The sequence below is a fragment of the Ruditapes philippinarum genome, unplaced genomic scaffold (genome assembly GCF_026571515.1).
Source record: "Ruditapes philippinarum isolate M1 unplaced genomic scaffold, ASM2657151v2 ctg7882_1_1_1_1, whole genome shotgun sequence".
NCBI classification, from domain to species: domain Eukaryota; kingdom Metazoa; phylum Mollusca; class Bivalvia; order Venerida; family Veneridae; genus Ruditapes; species Ruditapes philippinarum.
Window position 1 is genome coordinate 1 of NW_026851900.1, and position 18,009 is coordinate 18,009.

Consider the following 18,009-nt stretch of genomic DNA (forward strand, 5'->3'; position numbering starts at 1 on the left):
TTTGTATGAGTGTCATTGAGTTCCAATCCACAATTGGTATGTATAATTGTACAAGTCATATTATTGTTTTTACTATTTTATAAGTTAACTATATTCATTTAATAGGCCACTGGATTGAATTATTTAATATTTAATATAATACAGAAAAACAGTACTTGGAATGTTCAGTCATTAATTTAGAAGTAATTAATTGATGTAATGGTTTAATGACTGTTATATTGGCTATTTGATGTGAGATGTTTGTTATAATCATGCTATGACTTAAATTGTATATATTGTGTTGTGTTAATGATCTCAGTATGTACATGTATTTAGTATTGCTATATTTGTTTGTTTCAGGGCTTGATCTTCATATTGATCTACATATTGATATCTTCTTGATACTGATTATATATTGATTGGTGCTTTAACAAGTGCTTGATGTGAAGTTGTGAATGTGATGTGATTTTAACCTCTTGGGTTAAATCTACTGGAAGCTTTATATTAATATAGTAATATACTGAGATCATACAATGAATGGACATTTCAATTAAAAGTATTGAACGAACTCAGCCTCGTTGATATTTATTCCTTTACATCTTTAAGGGCATAATTTTAACAAAGGTAACACCATTGTTAACAGGGCGACATTAATGACGTGAATAACTACAGAGGTATCACGCTCGTTAGTTGTTTTTCGAAATTATTCATAAAAGAATTGTTACATTTTGTGAACAAAATAATTTTATATCAGATGCACAATTTGGTTTTAGAAAAGGCCGATGTACGACTGATGCTTTATTTATATTACTTAATGTTGTACAACAGTATTTAAATGAAAATAAGAGATTATATTGTGTATTTGTTGATATGAAAAAATGTTTTGATACTATATATAGAAGTGCACTATGGTTAAAGCTCTATAAGAATGGAATTCAGGGTAAATTGTTAAGAATAGTGAGGGACATGTATCAAAAGGTTAAGTCATGTGTTAGAAATTGTAATAACTATTCGGAATATGTTGAGTATACTGTAGGATTGAAACAAGGGGAGATAATGTCACCGATTTTGTTCTCACTTTTCGTAGAAGATTTAGAGCTTTTTTTGCAAGATGATGTAGATTCAGGTTTAGTCATTGATGATATTGTATTAATTTTGTTACTATTTGCAGACGATATGGTAATTTTAGGAAAGTCAAAAGAGGAATTGCAGAAAAATTTAAACCTATTGTGTGATTATTGTAGTAAATGGGGATAAGAAGTTATTTGTATGTACATTATGGATCTATAAAGTTACAACAAATATAGTATCATACAGCTATAGAATAGAACATATCCATAATAAGAAAATTAAACTGCACCCTGCACTTTTAATATTGTTTTCGGCCATATTTAATCATTCTTTCAGGCATTTACTTATCTCTCATTTTAAGCGGGGTAGTTTGACGTGAAAATTTGGCATAAGTTAATATAGAGTTAAAATTTGAGTTTGTATATATGAGGAGAAATAACATCAACAACGACAATACTAATGATAATAATAACAGTAAAAACACAAAAGGAAGGAAAATTAGAAAAGAATTCCATGCTGAGATAAAGGTTTCAACGTTGTTATTTATAATTGCAGTCTCTATCTTATGTTGTAAAATATGTTATATACTTTTAGCTCCTACAGCTGAGGGAATAGTATTTTGCATTTTACATTGATGAATATACATCTAAAAGTAAATTAAAAGTAGATTTATAGTTTTTGATAAAGGACTTGCATGTGTAAAGCCAAAAATCAATTCATCTGCAGTTAATAATGGAAAAATGTTCTTTTTGGTTTTGACATAGATATCAATGATGTCCTTAACCAATCTACATTGCCAAAACAAATGTTTAATAGTTTCGTTTTCATTTTTACAAAAGGTACAAAGAGGAGTATCATTATACATGTATTTTTTAATGTAAATAATAATTGGTGCCAATAAGGCCAATTAGTCTATGAAAAATCCTTATTTGAAACCACTGTATGCTAGTATCTTTAGTAATTTAAAATGGCATTTCGTATATTTCTTTCCATTTGCTTTCTTCAAAATGTAGATCAAGCTTTTGCGTCCAGGTTACTTTACTTGTTGGTTGTTTGTTTTTAGTATTTAATAAATTGTAAGTCTGTTTTGATCCCTCAGTATTTATAATTATGTTTTTTAAATAAGGAGGCAATTTAGGTCCTGAAGTTTTTTTAACATCATTTATAATAAAATTGAATTTTGTCATAATTTCATTTATCATTTTTTAATTCCCTGAAAGATTAAAAAGTTTGCATTAAGCCCGAATATGTTATTAAAATCTTCTAATGAAAGAAAAGCACCGTAAGAATCAAACATATCTCCGATATAATATACACCTGATAAAGAAATATAATTTTATCGCCAATCAGCAATTTATTGTTATAAAACAATGGTAGTTCTGCGAAAGATTCGTTATTCATAGGATAGTTATCTATTTATGGCCATTATAAAATCGTTTAAATTTAACATTTTTAAACCTCCCTCTGAATTGTCCTTGACCATAACAGTACTTTTTATTTTAACATTTCCTTGCCATATAAAATTATAAAACATATTATGAAGTTAATTTATCATGTCTTCAGGCGGTGACGGTAGGGCTATAAAACGATGGTTTAAAATTGAAATTAAGAGCGTTTTGATAACTGCGATTTGTCCTATAAGAGTGAGAATTCTTCTTTTCCAATGATTAATTAAATTTTGAATCTTAATTAATTTACCTTCATAGTTTATATGTATCATTTGTTTTAAATTTACATCAAAAGTAATGCCCAGCATTTTAAAATTATGTTGGTTCCATGATAATTTCTATCGTGTTTTTATACTATTTGATGAGTATTTATTTTTTCTTATTACTTTTGTCTTATCAAAGTTTACATCTAGTCTCGATAGATGAGCAAATTTTGATAACATTTCGAGTGCCTGATTTAAGGAACTGCTTGACTCGTCCAGTATTAATGTTGTATCATCCGCAAATTGAGATAACTTATGTTCTAGATTATTTATCTTTAAACATTTAATTTCGTTAGAATTTTTTATCGTAAGAGAGATAATTTCACAAATAAAATAAAGATGTAATAAGAAAGCGGATCTTCCTGTCTGCAGCCTCTGACTTTTGTTACAAAATTTGACAGGAATCCGCATTGACTTACAGCGGACCGTGTGTCTTGATAAAAAATATCAAACCATCGTTGCTATCTTTGCTAATTGATTTGTTTAAAGTTTGTTTTTTTTAAATTCTTTTTGCAATGACTCCAGAAGCAATTTTATAAACTGTATTTAAAAGAGTTATTGGTCTCCAGTTTTTTTAAAAAAAAAAATTTTGGTTTGTTGTCTTTAGATTCATATGCGTTATTAATAGCTCTAACAACGCAAACTCCTAGTTTTTCCTAAAAATCTGCGCTGAAACCCGAAGATCCTGGACACTTATTATTGTTTATGTAATATAAAACGGAAGTTGCTTCATGATAGTTTATTTGACCTTCTAAAGCATTTGATTCTGTTGGACTTAATACCGGTGCTTCTATGTTTGAAATAAAATCATCAAAATAATCGATGTGTTCATTGTTTATTATCGACATAAATATGTTCTGATATAATTTCCTAATTCTTTGAGAATTGCTGTTTGTTCTTTCACAATTGTTCCGTCATCCTTTTGAATTTTATAAATAGTTTTAGAAGTGTATTTTTTTTATCTAAGCTGCAAAAGTATTGTGACGGTTTTTCACCTTCAAGAATAAACTTAACTCTAGAACGAATAAGATAGCCCTGTTATTGCGAATCATTTAAGTTATGAAGCTCTGTTTGAAGGTCCCGAAGGTGCGTCATTTTATCTTCAGTTAAATCGGCTTCTAAATCATTTATTTTTTTTCAAGATATTTTCTTTGTTTAAATTAGTTTTCTTCTTTACATAATAACTGTATGATATAGATTTCCCTCGCAGTTCCATTAAAATGGTTTCTAAAAACAATTGATCATTTATTATTAATTAAATTTCATTACCTGGAATTTCAGTAACATTGTTAACATTATAAACTGGTAATGCATATTGCATTTTTATTTCGTCAATTGTTTCGTTTATAGTATTTAAAAAGTTAGTGTCCTTTATGGCCCTTGCCATGTTTAAAGTCATCTAATTTTAAGTTTAATGTAACAATGGAATGATCCGATTGGTAGCTTGTAGCTATGGAAACATTTACTACAAAGTGGAACAAAGTTGACGTTATTAAGAAGAATTTCTAGTCTTGTTTGCTGAAGAGGAGTGCGTTTACGCCATGTATATCGTCTTAAAGTTGGATAGAAACGGGTCAACCATATCTCTTTGACCAATATTAATCAAAACCGTATCTCTAGCTTTACTGTTATTAATATTTTTGTAGTTAAATAACCCTTTTATTGGGTCCAAAACTAGATTGTAATCATCACATAATATATATGAATCATTCCCTATCCTGTCAATTAAACTGAATATTTCATTTAAAAATTCGGGTTTATTATCAGAATTCGGGCTATATAAATTTACTAGAGTAATTTTCTGCCCTTCAATAGTTAAGTCTAATACTATAAAATTTAAAGTTTTAAGTTATTATTAAAAAGAATTGCTACCCTTCTGAAATGTTACATGTTCCAGGGCTTAAAATACATTCATTTTTCCATTCGAAGTATATCTTTTTATACATATTTAATGTAAAAAGACAATAAATGTTACACTGTTTTTGTTTAAAAAAATGAAAACGGACGATCTTTTTTAAGACCCATTCAGGCCTCTACAATTCAGAGATAAGACATTTATATTACTTTCAACCATATTGAACTGATGCAGGACAAGTAAAAGAGATAAGTATTATTCCCAAATAACATCATTAACATAATGGCAGACTGTGTCTCACATACAATACAAAAAATGAATACACAACAAAAAATATTTAAACCAATGTTTCAAAAAGGTTTGACAATAAACCTCTTTTAACCAAAACCATTTTACTACAACTAAGAAAACTGAAACATGTATATTTCTTACACTTTTGCTATAATAGCGTCAATACTCAATATAATAAGACAATTTTGCAGTCTATATATTTTCACTTTGAAATTAAGATAGTAATTGTTAGAATTTTTTTTAACTTATATACTCATAACAAAAATAAATGATATCTTAATAGCCATAAGAAAATTAAGATTTCTTGAAGAGCATTTACCATTTAATACAGTTAGATTGCATTTGTAAGGGAGGTGATATCAAAATTCCTTATGTACAACAAGACATTGTATACACGAATGCGCAAGTACATATATATACACATACATATACATGCATATATATTTGTAAATATAACCCGAGCCGTTAGGCGAGGGTTATATTGCAAACAGCCGTTTATATACGGCCATATAACCTGTCAACAATCTTTATAACGAATTTATAATACTGCAAGCATCATTTTTAGAGAAAAAAAGTAAGATTTCTTCATGAATCGACAGCAGCCGTGTATATAAAACTATATAAACGTCACGATTATCCAATGAAAACTGACGTTACAAACGTGCAGTATTATAAATATATATAAATACATATACATACACACACATACATATACATATATACACATACACATATATACATATACATATATACACATACGCATATATACCCAGATACAACAAAATAGGTATGTGTTTGTTGTATTACTTTAAAGAAGATGTCAACTGTAACTTGCAGAAAAAACTAAAGTTTATTTTTTATCAAGGCTCGGTTTTATAATCTCAAAAGAAAAACGCAATATAAAGTTATATATACATGTATATGTAATAAATAAAAAACAATCAACAAATGGAGAATCAAAAAAAATTATTTTAGCAATAAGAATCTTGCCCCAAAAAGGTATCCGAAAAAGAAACAATATATCTTAAAGATATTAAAAGAAGAAGAAAAAACATTTCAATAGTCTGTGTGTTATCCTTAAATTTGGTATTCTTACAGTCGAAAGCATAACAAGTTCACCTTAAGGATATAAATCAATATATTTCTATGTATAAATTAGAAAACAAAAAACAGCAGTGGTATATTAACACAGAAACAAATAATTCAGAGGTTTTTCAAAGTTATTTATGATAGAGGGAAGTTTTTTTTAAAAACTTTTCAAGTCTTGTTCCAAAATGTATTTAAAAACACACCAAAACACAGATCTCTCCTTTCAGGTATTTAGTTTGTGTTTAGTGTTTATTTCTTGTTTTTCCTTTCAGGCCAGGGAAAATCAAGCTTCCTTTGTTTGTAAGAAAGACCTTCCGTTTAATTCCTATTTAAATGTACCATAGAGTATACCATCGTTGCACCAACATTTTTTCTCTCGTTCTGTGTCTGACGCAGCGATGACTGAGCCAAGTAAGATCGTGGCTTATATAGAGCCAGGTTGATTTCAGCTTACTAACATTTTGCATAATGTCGTTTTTCACCTGCCTGCGCACAAATTTCACAATAACCGGTCTGTTTTTTTCCATTTAACTTCCCAAGACGGCATTGTCAATATTTTCCTCCGTAATTGACACATATAAATGCTTATTTAATTACTTGTGAAGTTGTCTGCTGTGAAGTTTGGCGGTCTTTGTCGTCCGGAACACCGAATACTCTTATATTGTTCCTGCGACTATACTGCTCCATATCGTTCGTGATCTTTTCGTATTCTTCTGCCTCATGTCGTATTTTGTCGCGTATATAGTTTGTTATCTCGTGTAACTCATCAATTTCTTTCTTTTTTGATTCATTTTTTCATTGATTTTTTTGTATTTGAAATGCGCAATCATGCACGCTATCTTCGATTACTTCAATTTTCTGAACCATTGAACTAAGAAATTAATCTTTCAGTTCATTTATAGTATCTTTTACTATTCCTCTAATCAAATATATATCACTTTTCGTGATAACATTGCATAATTTTTCATTTATCAAATCTTACTTCTTTCTAATATTTCGTTTCCAGAAATTTCTTGTTTTTCCATATATTCATCCATTGTTGTTAAATGAAACAAACAAACAAACAAACAGAATCATCAATTGTTTTTTGTTTCTTACTTTTTTGTTTTTTCGTTTTCTTCTTAATCGTACAATGGGAACTATTCTGGTCTTCAAATATTGATGTGTCAAGTGTTTGTGCACTTCTATCACCTTTACTATTAGTTGAAGAATGTACCATCTAATTGTAGAAATCACCAGTTTTCACATACATCCATTTCTAGAATTCTAAGTCTTGATAAAAGTGGTTTATATACAGTACATGTATAAAGCACAGGAAACCGCCATTTTGTTTTTTAAGTGTTTATTTTCAAATTGTTTTCATATTAAATTATTGAAGATATTTCTTCAGTTTATTTTACAACGTTTTTTCTTTGTTTTTTTCTTTCTTTGGTTTTATTGTTTTGAACTCAATCTCCCGCCAATAGTCGTTCTCTTGTATCACATAAAAAGTTTTTGATCTTCGAATAATTTCTCTAACACGTCTATTTTCTGTGTACGGTGTAATGTCTTCCATCTTTACTGTAACTGTCTGCGGCAGATTTTCCAGCACGTTAATAAAGTTCTGTAAACGTCCTGCAGACATTTCTATACACACCAACTCCACACGTTCAATATTCAACATGTCACGTGACAGTAACAATGAACTTTCATCTAGATTGATTCCCGACAACGTAACATTAACTAATGACGGTGTTGATATATTTAATTGTAGCCTCCCAGGTAACACCAGCAAGTCTAACTTTGATAGAGTTGAATGTTGAGACAAGTCCAAGTTCCATCTCTTACAATCATGGCGGCGGCCATGTTCTTTACAGTCTAACCACTCCAATGTTAACTCTTTCATTGATTTTTGAGCGGAGATAAAATTGTAAAATGTTTCCAGTATTTTGTGAGATAACGTGAAGTCGTCAATATATAAATATTGTAAGTTTTGTACTCGCGCTAAATTTTCACTCAGATTTTCTTCATCATTTATCCATGTACCATACAACAAAGTAACGTACTGTAAACTGGGAAACAAAATCCGGCTTATCTCAGCCTCCTTCTTCCTGCTGTCACCATTATAGTAAAGTTTCTGTATATGACTGAGATCTGTGAGAGAGAATAAATCTATAATTTCACGTAAACTGCTGGAAGTATATCTGATGTTTATATAAAGTGATTTTATGTTGGTTTTATTTTGTTTTAATAAACGTTGTAACAGCTTACTGTCCACGGTGTTGTGGTCAATGAAGAAATCTTGTAAACATAATTGAATATTTTCACTTTCAGGCATTTCTTGTAAACACGACATGAACATTTCCTGTATGTTATACAATGGATTATTGTACACGAAGTCCTCGTCACCTGTCCTAGTTCTATAGTCGCGTGTTTTCTCGTCTTCATTTATCACAGACATCAAATCATTTGATATTTCACACATCCGGTCAGCATTCATTCCACTTATAAATTCACAAATTTTTGACATGTCCAGAATATCTTGAACATTTCTACATTTTTCTACAACAGTTTTCTGAGCGTCACTTTGAGAACTTATAAATATGGCGGCAAAGAATTCTTGCACTGTTTTGTGGGAAAATGACACTTTACTAAACTTTTTTGTTAGTGTTTTTGTTGTACTTTCTGACAACATTCCTGAGTGAAGGATGAATTTCATCTCGTCTGGTGTGATATATTTTCTAGCAACTGATCCATCAAATACCAGTGTGTTTTCTCTTGTTTTATTGATTAACGTATTATAGGCCAATTTACCTAAACACGTCAGGAGTGGATAGTATTTCGTACTGTTTTCATATTCAGCCAGGCATTCTGGGATATCACTATCAGAAAGGACGCAAAATTGTTGAATATCTCCATGCTTCTGAATCGTTCTTGATAAGAGCAGCTCTACTATGTTTATATAGAGTTCACATTTTGAATTACCTATTTGAACACCGTCACACCATAAACAAATTGTATATATCAAAAGTAGAGGCACAGAAGTAAGTTCATCGTTTTGTCTGCTTTCAATTCCTGATATGAACTCTGTGACATCACGTTGTAATGCATCCTTATTCGGGTGAGATTTCAATCTTTGTAATATCCTTTCTGTAAGTGTAACTGCTGAGTCGTAACTTAGTTTTGTAAGTTCTACCTTTTTTCCTATTTGACACGAATTTAGGTTCAAAACTCCTAATTTCCATGGTCGCGTAGTGGTCAGTATTGTACACTTTTCTCGGTCATTCCTATGGGGGATTGATTTCGGCGATCTGTGACATTCCTTTTCGGGGTGGGTCCATTCATCTAGTCCATCAAGTATAACGAGGCATTTCTCATTTTTCAAAATTTTAAGGAGAAAATCCTCTGAAGGCTTTTCTTCTAGACCCAAATTTGAAACAATATTTTTAAATATGAGATCATCTATAGAACACAAATCATTGGAATTTCGCAGTAAGACCAAAAATAAGAAATCAAATCCCTGCATACAGTCTATATCGTCCTTTTCAAAAGATTGAGTCATGTTGTCATCTGGAAAATGAGCTTGACACCACGTGATCGCCAGATAGTTTGAAAATGCAGTTTTTCCGAGACCAGCATCAGCAATTACATGTATTTCTCGGTTAGCTTGATTTCCTGTTTCAAATATCTCCCATAATGACCTGACATGTGTTTTTTCGTCATTTCTTGACGTTGCTGAGTTAAATTCAGGTCTTATGTAGAGAGAAGCCAAAGGCGTGTCATTGTCTTCGAAAATGGGCGACAGGAAAAATTTACTGTGTCTCGTTTTGTAGAATTCATTCAAACCATCTTTGAGCTCTGAAAAAACCAGAAAATTTAAACTGTTAATAACTTAATAACTCAGAACTGTATACTTAATATTAACAGATTATAGTAAAACTTTAAACTTCTATGTTATTATCCAAATAATTTCTATCATAACTATCAATATGAATATCAAAATGTTACACAAATATCAAATTTGTACTTAATTAAAAAATGTCCATTTATTTGGTTATGTGTTCTGTTCTGCATGTTTGTTTATATTCTCACCTGAGAACAATTGTATGACAATTTCAAATTAAAAATAAATATGCACATGTGGTGTAAACGTGAAGACTATAAATTCGAAATAAAACAAGCATTTTGTTAAGAAAGTTGTGAAGCTGGCATTTTGGAATTGTAAAGAGACAGTGTAAAAGGCCCTGAATTATACCCGCGCTTTAAAGTGGCATTTTAGCTTACTTTTTTTTTTACTGCGAAGCTGGAAACAATTATTATTTATTTCAAAAGATTGGCTATTTTTATGACAACTGAACAATAATTGATAAACACAAATGGTAAGGATAAAATATAAAAACTGCCAAAAATATATAGACTGTCACACTTTTTTAATATAGAGTGTCAACAAATGAGCACAATTGTATTTTTATCATTCAACACCAGATTCAATATGACATTGTAAATAACTAAATTTTGAAGTAGAAATCATCAAGAGTTTTAAGTCCTATTTATGTTAAAATCGTTTTCTAAATTATATCTCCTATATTTAATGTATCATAATGGCTAACGCGTGTACCTTCTTTAATAGTCAACACAGAAAAAAAGCGTACCAGTGAACCGTGACAAAATTCAACCAGCAGGTAAATAATCTATTTCAAACATTACAATGTTAGTAAAAACGTGATATAAAGATAAAATATCTAGAAAATAGCTCAGAAGTGTTTAATCTGAATAAATAAATCGTTATTTATCAAGAATAGTTTAAATACTTTAAAATGTAAAGTTGCAAACGGCATTTATAAAAAAAAAATTCTCCGCTCAAATTTGTAACTCAACAAAACGGGGTTTTGCCTCTGCAATTCTGGTCAAGACTGAGCTGTTCAACCAATAATCCGGACCCTTTTATACCCAGAACGAACTCCAACCAAAATAAAGTGGTTGAAGTTGTTAGTTTACCAAAGTGGTTGTGGTTGGAGCCAAAAAATGGTTGGTCCGACCAAAAAATATTGGTTGATTTACCAAAACGGTTAGAAATTTAAACATAGACTCTTAGACCTAATAAAATTATAAATAATAATAAAAAAATTGTTACAAATATTATGGCATTATCTTAAACCAGTTATACTTTTTCAATGAAGAAAATACACAAAAATCAGATCGCAGAATTTCGTCAATAACTAAGCTGTAGCCGGTCGTCCCTAGTAACGTACCGGAAACAGTTCAAAGTGGCATCTGGAAGCGAAGCACATTTTTCTAAGAAAACTACAAAAATACATGGAATTAAATATTGTTACTTGGCAATAGAGTGACTTAACCAACTTATAAACAATATTAATATGGATTTATAATCACAGATAACGAGTGAGAGTGACAATTAGAAGTTAGATTGAGCTGCGCATCGTGAAAATGGAGGATAAACAAGGAAACATATTGGATAAATTAGGATAGATTAAATCTGGCTCATAACCCGTATACATGCGTTGGCGTTTTGATTTCTAGTAAAACATAGCTCATTATATGTATTTTGACTGGTAAATGTCAACACATCCTCACTATTAAAGATTAGAAGAAAAATAACTTCTCAAGTTAAAGTCAATTAAGGTAAGGAGTTGAGTTAGTGCAGTTCAGTTATGTTACAGTTATAGTTGCAAATTTCAGGTCACTACAATATTGATGGTCATTTATGGCTTACATGCGGGTTGCTAGCGATAGCCTTTCAACAAGTGACAAGGTAAAGAAAAATGCCTCAGCAGGTTTGATAACAATTTCAAAGATGGATGTGTTTTGTCAGTATAGGCACACCTTTATTGTAAGTTAGTTGCCACTTAAATGCTCAGAGGCCGATGACTTTTAATAGCAGTGTGTCAGGGGCACAATTTGTTCTAATGTGTTTCAGCCCAAGCATGTGCATACATTCTGAAGGTCTATCGGTGTTGGACACTTTAGACCAATTTTTCCGTGATATTTTCATGCCGCCTTTCGACCCCAATTTATGGGCCAAAGGTAAAACGCAAATAATTATTGATAAACGTTTACCATTTCTCGAAACGTATACAAACACAAATGATGCAAAAATTGTAATTCACGGTTTTCAGTATGGTTTCACTGTGGTTATGCAGGTCAGAGAGTTTCTAGAAACAGTAAAAATTCAAAATCAGTCATTGATAATATTGACATTGCAAAACAAAAACAAAGTTTGATGACATATGTGTTAGACGTATGTCGCGCCCCTACGCCACAGGACCTATATCGAATTTGAGATGTTCCCCGATCAGGTTAATTCCAAAGAAGTCCGGTGGATTTAGGTTAATTACACACATGTCCCATCCCGCAAGCGATTGTATCAATGACAATATTGATCCGGTCAAATTCTGATTTTGATAATGCTGTTAAAATGATAAAACGGCTAGGTAAAGGTATATTAATGGGCAAAATGGATTTAAAAAATGCTTTCAGAATTTTACCATGCTATCCTGGACATTTTGACCTGTTAGGAATCATGTTGGATGGCCAATACTATATTGACAAATGCATGCCTATGGGCTGTTCTACTTTCATTTTGATTCATCTTATTTTAATTAGGAACTAAAACGTCTTACTAGTAACGATTATATCGATCATTATCTTGATTTTTTTTTACTTTCATCTGTGTTTCGAATTCTAGTAAATGTAAAATGAGCAGGTTACAGTTCGAAGCAATGTTTGCTGAATTTGGTGTACCAATTGCATGTTATAAGAGTCGGCCCGATGACATGCTTACATTACCTAGGTAGTTCAAATGGAAATTACACATCTCGGGACAAGGTTATAAATTTATTACATCAAATTAAAGATGCATTGTTATTGCAAAAAATAACGTCACGTAAATTACTATAATTGACTGGTTCCTTGGCATTTCTTGCAAAAGCAATGCAATCTGCAGGTGCATTAATTCGCCATATTTACTCAGCTATGTCGCAAGCTAAAACAACAAAAAACACATAAATCGCTTGTCAGCCGGTCTTAAGATGGGTTTGAATAAGCGATTTCTTTACTAATTATTTTGGCATTTCCGTAATATTGGACACTAAATGGAAATCGAATACAGAAATTGTTTAATGACAGCGCTTGGCAGTCAAATTGGGGTTGTGGTATTTTTTTTGATGGTCGTTAAGATTGGATTTCATGCAAGGGGCATAGCAATGGCAATATATACAAATACTCTTAAAGATATTACCATTTCGGAAATAATACCAATAGCATTGGCTTATTTTTTATGGCACAAACATGTCCGTTCTATTCATATTCAATTAAGTTGCGACAATATGGTAGCAGTGCATATACTTTATTCAAAATCTGAAAGAGTAATAACACTTGTTCAGCAAATAATGTTATGGTCTCTGAAATTTGATTTCCAAATAAATGCTGTACATATCAGTGGTGTAAATAATAAAATTGTTGATTCAATTTCCCGAATGCAGTGGAAGATGTTCCAAATGATAGCACCGGAAGCGGAAGGCACCCAACACTAATTCCACAGCATTTAATGACAGACATGCTGATGAAATAGTAGTTTTACTTAATTCCTCGGTTTCGGAAAAAAAGAAATTTATAACCCAGGCTATAAATGCCTTAAAGAACTTTCGCTGTTTGCATGAACTACCGGGCGTGTGCCCTTCATCGGTGGTTAACATTATAGGTTATCTCTCACTCAAAAAGTTGGATTTTGTTACAGTTAACTCCTATTCATCCGATATTTCATTTTCTTAAAGTTGAATGATATGCCGGATAATTCACATTCATTTATAGTTAAAAAATATGTTACGTGGAATGCGATGCATCCGATCAAAAAAATGTGCGTGTTTCAATAACTTACAGATGCTTCTAGGCCTATCGAGGGCTTTGCAGAAAGTTGCATATTCAAACTATGAATCCATATCGTATATAACATCTTTTGTTTGTGCATTTAAATATCAGTTTCGTTTTATGCCCCTCAATTTCCTAAATATTGAATAAATATTTTTTTTTATTTTTTTCTTCATATTGACTCAAATATAAAAGTCATTCATTTCGTACTGGCGCAGCAATCGCGGCTACTTAATTAAATATCTTTGGCGATATTATCATGCAAGTAGGTGGTCGTCGAAATCCAAACCTTAAATTAGATACATTAAGTAAGATAAGATCATTCCATAAATATTATATTTCTAGATAATGTTGACCAGCATAGTCAAAAAAGTTGGATCGTAGGGTGTTCAGTCATTAAGAAAGGAGCAGAGACACATGCTCAAACGAGGCAAATGGGACGTCACCTTGGTCTCATTGGTCTCACCTTTGGTTTACATTTCGGGGGAAATGATATCAATCTACAATCATGTGGTATTTTTAGACATTACTTTAAAGAAGTTATTTCTCAGATAATGATAATTTTGCCCACAGGCCTTGCATTGTTTGGTCTTGTATATCACCTCGTTTTGTCAGAAAATAAGGAAGATATGGATGCAAATCAGAAGAAATAGAGCACTGATATTTCTTCGAACTTAGCTTGGTCATAAGTGCATAAAACATCAAGATTTAAAGATACAATGACTGCACTATTTTCTGATGATGGTCTATCTGTCATATATTGGAAACAATTTACTTTAAACGCAATTCAAGGAGCTATTGAAACATTTTAGACAAATACTACAAACGTATATCCAATTGACTGAATAAATAAAAGCCTGGCAGCGGCGACAACTAATTTTCGCATGAGCACTGCGTACTCTTTCGCAGAATTTTTCCGAGCAGTGTTTTATTAAATAAGAAAGTTCAATTCAAGTTAAAGTTGTTGTGTACGAGTCGAACTTGAAGTTGATCTGTTGATTGGTGTATGATGAACTGAATAATAGACGATGATTTGTGAATGAAAAACAGTGATAAATAATGATTGAATAATGAATATACATGTAATTCCAAAGTTGCATGGTCTTTATCACAGCACTATTATTTTCTTTGCATATATAAATATCTTTTTATGGATTCTTCATCGTCGACTGTCAGGCTTATACGTCCACTTATACATTTTAACGATATTGTTTCTTGCTTTGTTGTATTATTTTAACATTCTGACTTTAACTATTTTCTTCCGAATATGTATGCTTAAAATTGAGCATAATCGCCACATTGGATCTTTCGTAGGGCATTTTGAAAAAAAGAAAAAACCTAAAAGGTTCTTTAAGTAATAAATTCATGTAAAATAATGTTTTTTTTTAAACTTATCAAGGCTATTTTACTTTGTTCTTGTTCATTGTTTCATTTCTAGCTAGGCTGGAATTGACATTAATCTGTAATAGATGATGGTTGTGTACGCTCTCAATTGATACAAAAACACGTGATACAAAACACGTGTTAATGAGTTAAGTCTAGCTTTGACAATATCTCGAATAACGCTGTCTACTTGTGTATACTAAAGGTAAAATGGTTGGACAAAGGTCTCCTTTCACTGACCAGATACGGTCCTATATCAAGAAGTGCTGTATTCTTGGTATACAGGCAAAATATATATTAAATTAAAATATGTCGTGTTTATGGGAACAATGAAAATTTACATCTGCCACACGGATGTGTAAGCAATTTAAAAGTGGTGTGGATTCAGTAAAAGATGCACCTCATGCACGTCGTCAGAAAACTGCAACTTCGTTTGTTGAAACAGTTCCTTAAAAACAACAATCGATCTTTCGCAAATATCATCACTGGCGATGAGACGTGAATTCACTTTTATGAGCCCAAGCGAAATATACATAGCAAAATATGGTCATCCAAAGAAAGTTAAAAACCTAGCATAGCCAAACGCACCATGAACGTCAAAAAGGTCATGTATGTAATTCTCTTTACTAATCAATGTCCTGCTATTCAAATTGCCGTACCAAAATGAAAATCTGTAAATTACAAGTTTTACAAAGGCAAAAATCGTCGACCAGCAACTGGTCTCCGTTGTGTGAGGTTGTTGCATGACATTGCTTTGTCACGCAAAGCGGCCATTGTACGAGAATCTTTGAAACAGGAAATTGTTGCCTTGCTCCCTACCCTCCTTTTTTACAAGATCTTGCCCCTTTGTGACTTTTTTTAATTTCCGAGGCTCAAAGAACACCTTGCTGGAAGAAAATATCAAACGCGAAAAAATCTCAGTTCTGCTATTTTAAAGAGTCTGAATAGAATACCTCGAAAAGATTATCAAAACCTATTTGAAAATTGAATTAAAAGACTACACCTTTTTTGAAGGATTGAGATAATTGTTTTGGCACTGTTTATTAAGCACGTCTGAAAATTGACCAATTTGCATTCATTTTTGAACACCCCTCGATTTTTGATCCAAAGTGCAGCACTATTTACTTACCATTCTCTTTTAAAAATGCATAATAATTTACATTCACTCCCGTGATAAAGAAGTATATCAATATTTACAAACCATTCTTGCTTGACAAAGAAATGCAGCAATATTTACTAACCCTTCTTGCGTTTTTGATAGTTTTCCTCCTCTGTTTGCATATAAGAGACACCTTCTTTTATTTTTTTCTCTATAATCAAATAGATACATATATTATCAGAATAGGTCCTGATTCTTGTTAATAATATTACATTTCTTCTATTCGTCTGAAAGTAACTTTTATATTAAGAAATTCAAAAACTTTAAAAAAAACTTTAAAAAGCACAGCATTCTTCATATTAATGCATTGTATTGAAACATATTTACGATTATTAAATTTTATGGTCTGATAGATGATACATAATATTTTAGTTCTGGGTGTTTAAAACCAGTTAGTAGTTAGCGATAGTGGTGGACGATCATTCGCTTGATTTTCCGTAAACTAACTTTGATCATGTATTGTTTGTTTGTTACACCAATACTAGACTACCTTCCTCCGCGCTAGACTACTAAAGCATCTCTCGGGGATCGAGCCCACGCCAGAGAGGTAACTGGATTAGAAGTGATCGACTCTAACCCCTTGACCACGGAGGCGGTTGATCATGTATTGAAGAAAATAATTTTGTATTTGTTTATTCCATATACGTCATGAATAATCGATTATATGTAAGGTAAATGTAATGAGTTATTTAACCAGTAGCTCTTAAAACTCTATTATTTCGCATTGCCAAATAACTTATATAGAGACATAATCAAGTACAGTGTGTAACTTGCTATTATCCTTGGGTATTTTCCTTCTTAATTCATGGGCATAATTTTGCATCACTCTGTTTTGAAAAGTATGATATTTCATTTCACTACGCAAGTCTGTAATTCATTGAACTATGTTTTCTAAGCATTATCGTCAACAAATTGTAACGGTGTTTAATTAATTTTAATTCTGATATACAAATAAAAAGCATCAAACAACAGACCTTCATCAAGTTGTCGTTAGATCTCTTCTTGCGTTTTCTCCACATTAATAAACCGTTCTTTTACATATGTCATGTCTTCCCCCAATCGACCTTCACCAAGTTGTCTGTTGATATCCTCTTGGTTTTTCTCCAATTTAGTTACCCTTTCTTTTACATATGTCATGTCTTCTTTCAATTGATCAACATCGGCTTCATAGTCCTTCCACTTTTTAGCTCGACTTTTCTATGAAAAGGGGAGCTATCCTACTCGCCCCGGCGTCGGCGTCGGCGTCGGCGTCGGCGTTGGCGTCACACCTTGGTTAAGTTTTTCGTACCACCCCACTTTATTTCAGAAGTATTACAAGTATGGCTTTGAAACTTACCATACTTGTTCACCATCATAACCTCCATCTACAGACAAGAGTACATAACTCTGTCAAGGTTTTTGACAGAATTATGGCCCTTTTTTGACTTAGAAAGTGTATTGAGCTTGGTTAAGTTTTTTGTACCACCTCACTTTATTTCAAAACCATTGGAGGTATTGCTTTGAAACTGACCATACTTGTTAACCATCACGACCTTCATCAACAGACAAGAGGACATAACTCTGTCAAGGTTTTTGACAGAATAATGCCCCTTTTTGACTTAGAAA

General features: G+C 31.8%; 1 protein-coding gene across 1 annotated transcript; it reads right to left on the bottom strand.

The window, feature by feature from the left end:
* Positions 1–4,531: 4,531 nt before the first annotated feature.
* Positions 4,532–17,583, bottom strand: LOC132742141 (uncharacterized). Its single transcript, XM_060730472.1, has 3 exons — positions 17,379–17,583; positions 16,487–16,555; positions 4,532–9,833 (listed from the first exon to the last, which is right to left on the bottom strand). The coding sequence occupies exons 2-3, from the start codon at positions 16,524–16,526 to the stop codon at positions 7,393–7,395; spliced, it is 2,481 nt and encodes an 826-aa protein (XP_060586455.1). The 5' UTR covers positions 16,527–16,555; positions 17,379–17,583; the 3' UTR covers positions 4,532–7,392.
* Between the last annotated feature and the right edge of the window lie 426 nt (positions 17,584–18,009).

Bases quoted from the DNA above. Each gene is read 5' to 3' on its own strand.
- LOC132742141 (XM_060730472.1), bottom strand. From the start codon at position 16,526: ATGCAAACAGAGGAGGAAAACTATCAAAAACGCAAGAAGG. The intron at 9,834-16,486 runs GTTAGTAAATAT...TGGTTTTTTCAG, and splicing joins CTATCAAAAACGCAAGAAGG to AGCTCAAAGATGGTTTGAAT.